General features: G+C 36.2%; 1 protein-coding gene across 1 annotated transcript in view; it reads left to right on the top strand.

Moving 5' to 3' along the window:
- Positions 1–10,476: 10,476 nt before the first annotated feature.
- Positions 10,477–11,333, top strand: part of LOC107842897 (ribonuclease II, chloroplastic/mitochondrial) — a 21,624-nt gene continuing 20,767 nt past the window's right edge. The window contains exon 1 of the mRNA XM_016686940.2: positions 10,477–10,902. Within this exon, the coding sequence (XP_016542426.1) occupies positions 10,625–10,902 (278 nt within the window). The 5' untranslated portion in view covers positions 10,477–10,624. The remainder of the gene's footprint in view (positions 10,903–11,333) is intronic.

Raw genomic sequence — 11,333 nt, 5'->3', positions numbered from 1 at the left:
AGCCAAGCCTACTTGCAGTGCATAAATACAACACACATGCAGCGAAACCTCCCTAATGACCAGAGTAATCGTCATCAGCCTATCACTAACCCTCTTAACCTCCACCACCTGCTCTCTAAGCTCCTCATCCACTAAGATCCCTTCTCTATTCTGACGCCTATCTCACCCAGAGTACCATAGCTTATACCCATCCACATTCCTAGCTTCATTATGCATGTTATTAATTGAAAATTATATTTAAATATATATTTTACCTAAAAAATACTATAACATTTTGTATGAGAAAAGTTTTCACTTGAATAAGTGTTTAGAACCAATTTTTTAAATTTAATAAGTTCAACTCCAAATTGAAGTGAGAAAACTATAATGTAAACTGATAGTTTTTTTAAAATAAAAGTAGAAATATTCAAAAAAAAAAAAAACCATGTCTATATTGACAGTGGTATTTTAGTAAAATCAAAAACCCAATATCTCTTACACCGAGCTTCTCTTTCATTCATTTTTGCTTGTTCATTATATCAAAATAAATGATTTTACTTCATTTTAGAAATCAAGAAATAATTATTATCTAATTCCTAATATCCTTATTTTTAATACAGTCATTTTCTAATGTATTTCTCAGAGCGTTGAATTTATGTTATTCAAAAGTAACATAATGAAATTGTCATTCTATTTATCACTCTTTAAGGAGCATGTCAAATTAATACTGAATATATAAAAATAGACAAGAGAATAAAAAAATAAAAAGTAATCATAGGTCTTGACTTCGAGTCCTGACAATGAAAAAAATCTAAATTATTGCCTCTAGAAATAGTTTCTACAATACTCTTGTCCATTTTTACTTGTCCGTTGTTGATTTGGCACACACCTTAACAAATGATAGTGAAAGTTTCAATATATCACCCTTTGAATATACAACAACAACATACCCAGTGTATTCCCACAAAGTGGGGTCTGGAGAGGATAATGTACATAGTCCATACCACTACCACAGACAAAGTTGAGAGGCTGTTTTCGATGGATCCCCGGCTCAAGATAAATAACAGTATAAAAATATAGATTTAATAAGAAAAATTGAATAACAGACCAATAGATAATAAAATAAACAAGACACCTATAAAGTAATGCTACACACAATCTATCAGAAAATCACAAATATCACCAAATACTACGAACAAGAAATTACAAGACACACACATAACACTACTACTACAGGCACAATTACAAACAAAGCAATCCTTCCTACTAGGAAAGACACACTCCTAACCACTAACCCCCTACCCTAATTCGCGTCCTTCACACCTTCCTATCTAGGTTCATGTCCTCAGTAAACTATAGTTGTTCCATGTCTATAATGGCCCTTCAGGTCATTTTCTATATTTATTCTTATCTTCATCATTTGAGCTTCTCCATAGATACCTCAAGTTATTTATGACTTGCTGGGACCGACGGCTCAATTATCGGGGTAGTTCGTTTGATTTTAGAGCTAATTCCCTATTTTGATGTCTTCGTTGGTTCCAAATAACCACCAAATGAAAACTTCAATAAAACGATCTCGGATGCAAATTTCGAATGTGGCAGCAGATTTGAAATAACAATTTTAATCTAGGTAGACCTTTGATTTGGTTTCCAATGCACTCGAGCTCATTTCGATCTATTGGACGAAAAGTTGGAAAATCAAAATATGGGTTGAGACCCGCATTTGATTGAAACAACCTCGAATTGAAAATACGACTTTTCCATCGCATTTGAAACGTCAATTTTAGTTAGGGGTCCCTTGGCTCAGGTCCCTAGGCTTCCAATCTTATTTTGGGCTATTGAGCGTATTTTATGAAAAATGAAACTATAGGTGTGGGCTTCACTTGAGGGTTTTAGTGTCGTTTTTAGACCCAAAGCACAATAGTGCAATATGGGTATCGTTAGACTCGTATTGATAAGTAGATTATGATTTTGATCATGTGATGGCATTTTGGTGATTGTGAAGTGATGATGGGCGTGTGATGCATAAATTCATGAAGTGAGGTTTTGCGGTTTGGTCTTGAGGTAGACTTCTGTCTACTTTTCTTCATAGATGATGTGTGATATATGTTGCGTATGAATATGGATATTAGGCTTGATTATGAGTAGTATAACTTGGACATGATTGTTGATGTTTGGAGATTAGATAAGGGATTTGGACCCGTAACATGACATGTTTATAACCCTTTTAAATCCAATTGCTTTCCTCTCTAGTTTAGATTTATTATAGTGTGGTTATGATGTAAAACTATGTTTGGGATATTGTTTTAGCATTTAAAGCATGATCTGTATATTTGACCTATTTGGACTAGTGTGGCAATCTTGAAACCATAATTTGGGTAGAGTTGACTTGAGTACCCTTATTTCTAATCGAAGTTGTTATCTTAGGCTTAAATATGACTTACTTGACATCTAGAAGATGAACTAGATACCTTAGCCTAGTTTGGGGCATAGTGTGCCTAATTATGAAAATTGGAGATTAGGAGTGGGATCGTCCAACCCCCTTAGGCCTAAACTTGTGTTAAGTCATGTGGAATTAGTTGCGGATATTAGACATAGATGAGGCTAGTAAAACTTAGAATAAGGTTACTTACTTGTAATGATGTTCCCAAAATTTGACTTTTGAGTTGTGGTTATGATACTTCTTGGGGAAATGATATTGGATATTTAGAGATGATATTCCTCCTAGATACGTTATGTGGACTATAGAGATGTTATTTCTTCTTAGACTTGATGATTGGCCTATAGAGTTGCTATTTCCTTTAGTCATGATTATTGGACCTATAGAGACGACATTCCTCTTAGATATGCAAATTGGCCTAGAGAGGTGATATTTCTCATAGTTATAATGTATGACCTATCGATATAAGATATCCTATAGACAATTACATATTTATCTATATTATGTCTTTAATATGTGAGATACCTTCTATATGTGAGATGATTAGAGATATGCTATGGCTTATAAATATGATTATCGATATGAGATCCAGATATATATATATGGGCCTAAGGTCGTGATTATGATGTTGTGACTATTTCGGATAAATTAATGGGACAAGGGTCATGTTATGATAATGATTGAATATCCAAGGAGCGTTTAGTAGTGTAAGGGATACGATTACAATTTATGAATATATATATGTTTGTATACACATCTCTCCGATATGGGACGGAGGAAAATGTGGTATGTTGTTTACGACTTTATTAATTAGATACTGGTGATGGCATGTATAGATTTGGTACATTCATGAGTATTATATCAATAATTGATGTGCTTGTAGCTTAAATTTGATCTTACGATTGTTCTGCCTAATTAACAGTTAAGCTATGTGGTAACTAGTTGTCTATTAGGGGACTATAGTACTTGATGGCTAGGAATCTAATGTATTACAGTAATGAATCTTGCTTAGTTGAAATATGGTATCTAACGATGGTTAATGCGTGAATTATGGTGAGGTCGGGTCAAGCATAGGTGAAGGTTAGTTGGTATTGATGACTAAGTTCGTGATGTCGATTAGTTGATAAATGAGGAGTTGTGTATTAATGAGGCTAGATAATAAGAGATGTTGGTAATAAGAGGTGACTAGTTAATAATTTTAAATAACTGCTAAATGGTTAACTAATGAATCGTTAAGCAAGAATTAATTGTTAAATGATGGTTAGTTAATGAATGGTGTTAGGTAATAAAAGATGGTTAGGTGACAAGTAGTAATGTATTGTCTAGTAATGATTTATAGCATGATTAGTTGATAACAATGAATGGTGTATAAATGACGATTTTGGTCTAGTGATGAACCTCGACTAGATGTTAGATATTGGCTATTAAATAAATAGTGGTTAGTTTCCATTCCGTAAATAAGAATTATGTGAAGGATAATGTTTAGACTAATATCTAGAGGTTATGTGATGACTAGGGAACTAGTGATTCTATTATAATAAGTGTTGGTTAGCTAATAACGAGAAGTTGTGAATTATTGACTAGATAGATAATCTATGGTGATATGACTATGTTTATGAGTATTTTAGTGTATGTTATTTGATAATGACTTATTATGATGATATGTTGATACCTAACAAAGCCGGAGGACACTATTATGATGATATGTTGATACCCGACAAAGTCGGAGGATATATTGATGATATATTGATATCCGGCAAGGACGGAGGATACTGTTGTGATGATGTTGATATCCGATAAGGCCGGAGGATAAATTGATGATATATTGATACCCAACAAGGCCAGAGGTTACTGTTGTGATGATGTTGATACCCGGCAAGGCAAGAAGATATATTGATGCTATGTTGATACCCAACAAGGCCTGAGTATACCATTGATAATGTGTTGATACCCGGCAAGGACAGAGGTTGATTACGATGCTGATGGTCCTGATGAGGACAATTATGATGAATTGTGATATTGATTGTGTACTTTGTATTCATTCCTGCATATGCATCGGCTATCACCAATATGCACTTATATTTATCAGCCGACATAAAACGGTTGCATATATATGGGTGAAGAATATGCCTTGTGTTATTGTATGCTGATTGAACCTTTCGTGTATGGAGTAGTTGGGGTACGCATATTCTTGGCTAGGTATTTGGTTGTCCAGAGTAGCCGATTATTTATGATGTTATTGATAGTGTTATTATTATTATTATGGCTAGCCTATGACAGATTGGTCACTGATCCGGTATTGGGATTGAGGTATGTCTTCAACCTCTGCTATCTTATGCTTGCATTACTATGCACAATTATTCTATGTCTAGCCATGTGGATTAGAAATCCTGAGTATGTTAGTATTGAATCCTGATATATATAGCTTTATGAAGCTATGGTACTATCGTATATCTCTTCCTTTGTTGTTCATATTGTATAGTTCTTCCTTCGCCTTGTATATTACTATATATCTTCCTTTCTCTCTTTATTTGCTTTTTGACCCGAGGATATACGGTATAGCATTGACATATATTGAATGTAGCTGGAATAAGATAGTTCACCTTAATACATCCTTAGTCTTATTATGTTAGACTCTTGGACATGAACAAGATAGTTGTCCCTTATTATTCTCATTGACTTATTATATGATTTCTGGACTCTTAGGTGTAGTTTTCATTCTGTTTGTATGTTGTATATATCTTCTTTATCCTTGGAGCTCAGTTGACAGTTGCCTACCGAGTACCATTCGTTTGGTACTCATACTACACTTCTGCAGCCTGCAGATCATAGTACGGGTTATCACCATTGATGTGTGTATCTTACAGAGCATCCTTGGTTCGGAGACTTAGAGTGAGCTCCTAACGTTGGAGTATTACTTATCTCTTTCATATGTATTATACTAGTCTCTAAGTTGTATTCAGAGATATGTGGTATCAGTGTATTTATGCTTGATATATAACTTTTGTACACTTATTATGTTTAGAAGCTCTTGTACTGATACCACCAGGTTTTGAGATTCTTTTGTGTATTGATCTTTATTTCATATATTCCGCATTTTTTTCTTATATTATTGAGTAGTCCTCTATTAGCCGTTTCGTACTATGGGTTGACTTGCCTATTGGTGGGTTATGGTAGGCACTATCATGACCTGAGAAATTGTGTCGTGACAATGCCTTGTCTAATCACCTTCTTCCAATATTTCTTTAGACTACCTCTACCTCGTCTAAAGTCATCCATAGTCAACCTATCACACCTCCATAATGGGGCATTCGTGCACCTCATCGTCACGTGTACAAATTATTTTAATCGCATTTTTCATATTTTTTCATCTACGTTAGCCATTCTCATCTTCTTTTGAATACTATCATTCCTAACTCTATCTCTCCTAGTAAGTCCACACATCTATCACAATATTCCCATCTTCGCTACTTTCAACTTTTGAATGTGGGAGGTCTTGGCTGGTCAACACTCTGCTCCATACAACATAGTTAGTCGAACTGCTATTCTGTAGAACTTGCCTTTAAGTTTAAGAGATATTTTCTTATCACATAAGACTTCCGAAGCGAGCCTTCATTTCAACTACCCTACACCAATACGGTGTGTGATATTCTTGTCAACTACCACATCAGCCTCATAGGTCAAATCACTAAATTAGCATTCCAAGTATTCCGTCTTGGTCCAGCTCAATCGAAACACTTTCGACTCTAGGGTTTGTCTCCAAACCTCCAACTTTTCATTAACTCTTTTTTGGATCTCGTTAATTAGAAGTCATCATAAGAAAATACATACACCAAGGCACCTCCCCTTTAATATGTCGCGTCAATACATTCATCACCAAGGCAAATAAAAATGGACTAAGAATCGATCCGCAGTGCAACCTTATCAAGATAAGAAAGTGCTCCGAATCTCCTTCCAACATCCTTACAGAAGTCTTTACCCCCATCATATATGTCCTGAATCGACCTAGTGTACGCCCTGTGAACACCTCTAGCCTCAAAGCATCTTCATAGAACCTCCCTAGGGACTTTATTGTACGCCTTCTCAAGATCGATGAATACCATGTATAAGTTTTTTTCCTCTCCATATACTGCAAACTAGTTTTCTCACGAGATGAGTAACCTCGATAGTCAAGTGACCTGATATGAATTCAAACTGATTCTCAAAAATTGTCATAATCTTCCTCAGCCTTCACTCTACCATCCTTTTCCAAACTTTCATAGTGGTACACAACAACTTGATACCTATATAGTTGTTGCAAATCTGAATGTCACCCTTATTTTTGTATAATGGAATCATTGTACTCTATCTCCAAGTTTCGAACATCTACGGGTCCTAAAAATGATGTTGAACAACTCGATCAACTAATCTATAGCTACCCCGATTGTCTTTTTCCCCAAATACACCAAAATTGTGTTTGGTCAAGTCACCCTATTCTTATGTGTCCTACGAATACCAACCTTAACCTCTTTAATCGTTATATGTCTACAACAACCGTAGTCGCGACATCTCTCTGAGTGCTCTAAGTCCCCCAGATCAAAGCCTTTTCCCCCTCGCCGTTCAAGAATGTATGAAAATACGACTGCCACCTCCTATCGAGAACGTCTTCCACCAATACTTTGTCATCCTTCCTTGAATGCACTTCACTTGTCAAGGTCACGAGCCCTTCGGTCCCTAGTTTAGCAAGCTTATACAACTTCTTATCCCCACATTTCTGCTCTGATGCCTTATATAAACTCTGAAAAGCTATTGTTTTAGCCACCGTAATAGCTAACTTAACCTTTTTCCCGCTAATTTATACATCTTTCTATTCATCTGCTTCTCTCATCTTCTGTAACACCCCGATTCGCTGAACCGGAATGCTACACGGTGCTCATGACCCCGAGGGACCACAAGCTAACCCATGACTGATATCTGTATTTGTGCACTGCAAATCATGATATAATAATACGGAATACATAGAACTGTAAGGCCATAAGGTTCAACTGAATACAATCATGTGGGTGAAAATACCTAAAACAACTCAATCTGAACGTAAGTCTGAACATAAATCTGAAAGTCTCTAAACTATCTGAATAAGGAGTTGAAGGAACATGTCTCCAACTAACTCTGTAAAACTGAACTGAAGAAATAAATAAATGTATCAAATCATATTGTTCTCGAATCAATGAGGACTCACTGTGTCTCTGCGACTGAAATGCTACCGCTACTGCTGGGATGGAGCTCGTGTCTCGAAACCTATGGTGTAACATGAAAAGAAAGCATCATAGAGCAAATGCATCAGTACAACTGGAGTACTGAGTATACGAGGAAGGTAGGCTGAACATAAAGGGTTTCATACATGAACAACACTGACTGACTAATATGAACATGGGAGTGCAAACACACATATATAGAAACTGGGACCGTGAATACGTGATAGCATGACCTGTAAGCTAATACATGATTTACTGATAACTGTCATGACTGATACTGAAACCGATAACATGGACGACTGTATCTGACAGTCTTATATATACTGAAGTCTGAAGAACGCCCTGAGTTCTTTTACTGACACTGATACTGAAACTGTGGGAAGTAGTGTTTAACCGACATGCCCCATGTACGCCGTTATGGCTAAGCTGGGGTCCAATCTCTGCCCCGACTGAAGGGGTGTCAATACCGTGCCACGGGTAAGGATAGCCTGTGAGTGACCCTTATCAGACGGGTACTTAATGAGAACGGTGGGAACCCTAAACTGACGGGTTAAGCCACCTCATCAACCCTAATCTGACAGGTTAAGATGTCTCAAGCTACGCTGGCTACGTAGTTCTGGAACACAAGGATGAGTACTAAGAATCACACCCTGAACTGGCGGGTGAGTTCCCTTCCTTGGGTTCACTCGGTGCTAACCTCTACTCCCATCTGGAGGGACTGTACATGAATAACTGACTGTGCATGACTTAATCTTACTGAATTCCATTAACTGGCGGAATGTTACTGATATCTGACAACTGACTAAGACCATGATGTTTTCCTGAGTCAAATGACTGACTGCAGTCTATGAAATCATAGCTTGAGTTCGGATATCATGAAACATGACATGGATCTAGGCACACAGCTATAGTTTTTGGGTACAAGTACCCCCAGGACTCGATGGAAGGAAACTGACACACATGACTGACTTGATCATAAAAGTAGAGTCCATAATATATAATATCATAAGTAGGAATCTCATACTAAGCATGGTTATCAACAATGTATTGCATGGAAAGGATTTCATATCACATGGAAGTACTTGCACAATCTTAATATCATGTTCATTGCATAATCATATTGGCAACACATACCAATAGCATGGAAGTTCATGTGGATTGCATGGTTATCATACATCTTGTTCATAAGAAGGATTTGCAAGTAAACATAGCATAATCTCATAAGAATAGTTCATGAGTATTCCAACAACATTTACAAGGCACATTAACAACACAGAAGTCATTGGAACGTAAAGGCATATCATGAATCCTTCACTTAGTCACAATTTAGCTATATTGCATGACTTCTAGTTTCTTAGGCATTTTATCAAACACCTTACATGCACATCTTAAGAATAGGTGAAATCATCAAATTATACACCATGAACAACCAAATTTACATGTTTCTAACTTATATGATATCATGAATTCACAAAAACATATAAAAATTCCATCATAGGAATCACCCAATATCAACAACATGATCATTAACACCCAACAATATAAAAATCATACTTTATAATGAAAAAGAGGGTTTTTGAGCTTTATGGATGAAAGGGATCCATAAATCAACTCACGCATACCTTAGAAGGAAATATTCTTGATGATTGACGGAGGAATTTCCTTGAAATCGGATCTTCAAGCTTAATTATGCAACCCTAGTTGTTTTTCTCCTTTAGTGCTCTTGGATGATGAGCTTTGATATGAAAATAGGGTTATAATATGTTTAGAAGCTATATATTTCGTAGGGTTAAGTTTAGGGACGTGTAAAGAGTGTTAAAGGACTTAATTACCCTTAAAACAACTCAAAACGGAGTGTTTTTGACACCTGAAATTGACTTAGGCGGCGCCCAAGTGATCGCCTATGCTTGGGTTGGGCGGCACCTAACTAATCGCCTATGCTTACTGTCTCTCACGAAAATGGGCATAACTTTTCGGTCGGGTATTGGATTAAGGCGAAATTGGTATCGTTGGAAAGATAATTCGATTCTCTACAATTTGGTGGGTCTAAATCAGCTAAAATACCACATTAACATCGAGTTATACTCGTTCAAAGATGACCTTTGCAAAATCGAACACTAAAACTTGATGGATTCAAAAACTCTTAGCTTGTATTACCTTAAGTGACCCATATGAACATGCTTAATGCATCATAAGCTATTCTATCACTAGGATATTCATTGTAAGTCATGTACTCAAGTATAAATCACAGGATAGGAGATTTCATACGTAGGAATACTTATTCACTTCCTAACTTAGAAACATGCGGGGTATTACATCTTCATCCTTGCTATCAACCAATTGTGCAAAGACCACCTTCTTAGTCTCATTTTCTTTTTCACTTCTTCATTCCACATTTTAGATATAATAAATTTTAATATAGTAAATGCACTGTTTCCACCCTGAACTATAAACGAAGTTGTTGAGACACACCCTAACTTAAAGGGAGTCCTATTATCCCTAGATTAATTAAAACTGTATTTTTGGCAACCTTAAGTGTCTACATGGCACATACGTGTGCCTATGTGGACCTTCAGTATGTTGATTCGCGCAGTGTATCATGTAGGTCTTAAGGTTTTGTTAAAAATACGATTTTAATTTGTCCAGGCATAATAGGATTATCTTTTAAGTTAAAATGTGTCTCAATAATTTTGTTTATAGTTTAAAATGAAAATATTGCATTTTCTCTTTTAATATAGACTCCGTACTAAAGAAGTAAAAATGCATTAGTACTACAGTAAACTAATTCGAATTTAATTAAATCCAATTTAGAAAGAAAAAAGAAAAGAAAACCAAAGCTCTTCTAAAACCAAGTCCCCAATTTGCTTTCTTCACACACACACACACACACACACGAGTACGAGTCTATGACATCTCCAACTACCACCACCACCAATTTCTAGCTCCCCCTACACACACTCCCTAAACCCCCATGGCGGTTCGCGCCATGAACACCTCCATTATTTTGCATTCCGCCGCAACGCCGCCGCTGATTATCTCCCGCCGCTGCTGCTGCCACCGTCAATTAACCACTTCTTCACGACATCGTAACCGTTCGACGGCGAATTTACATTCATTTATCTGTTGTGTGCCCTATCCTCTTTTCACTCATGTTACCGTTCGGAGCTATTCAGTTCAAAATCTCGTTAAAATGGTCATGAATGAGCTTGCTTCTATACGGAAACGCGGAAGAGTTCGTGCTACTAGCAAGTACCTTTTGCTTATTTTGTTGTACCCTTGTCATTTCTACTGAAAAATGTATTTATATTTTTGTGTATTAATGTGTATATATACGTAAACACACCACTTTCCCAACCTGACCTGAAATATCGCTAGGTAGGAGAAGTGAACAATTGATAGTTGAGGTGTTCATGTAGAAAATTTGAAAACTGGGATGCGTTTCTTGTGTTTTTGATCATTAATTTTATAATAAAACATATTTTATAGATAATTAGTGTATATAGACTCCCTCTATCACAATTTATGTGGCACAATTGAAGTTTCGGGATTCAAACCTCTAGTATGCCAATTTTTTCGAGTTTCCTATCTAACTATCTTACTAACTATTTATCAAAACACACCTCAATTATCAATTGGTCATTCTTCCTACCTGGCAATGTTACTATCACTAACTATTTATC

Source organism: Capsicum annuum, chromosome 9, assembly GCF_002878395.1.
Source record: "Capsicum annuum cultivar UCD-10X-F1 chromosome 9, UCD10Xv1.1, whole genome shotgun sequence".
Classification (NCBI taxonomy): domain Eukaryota; kingdom Viridiplantae; phylum Streptophyta; class Magnoliopsida; order Solanales; family Solanaceae; genus Capsicum; species Capsicum annuum.
Note: the sequence above shows the minus strand (reverse complement) of the source record. Positions and strands in the feature narration are given on the sequence as shown.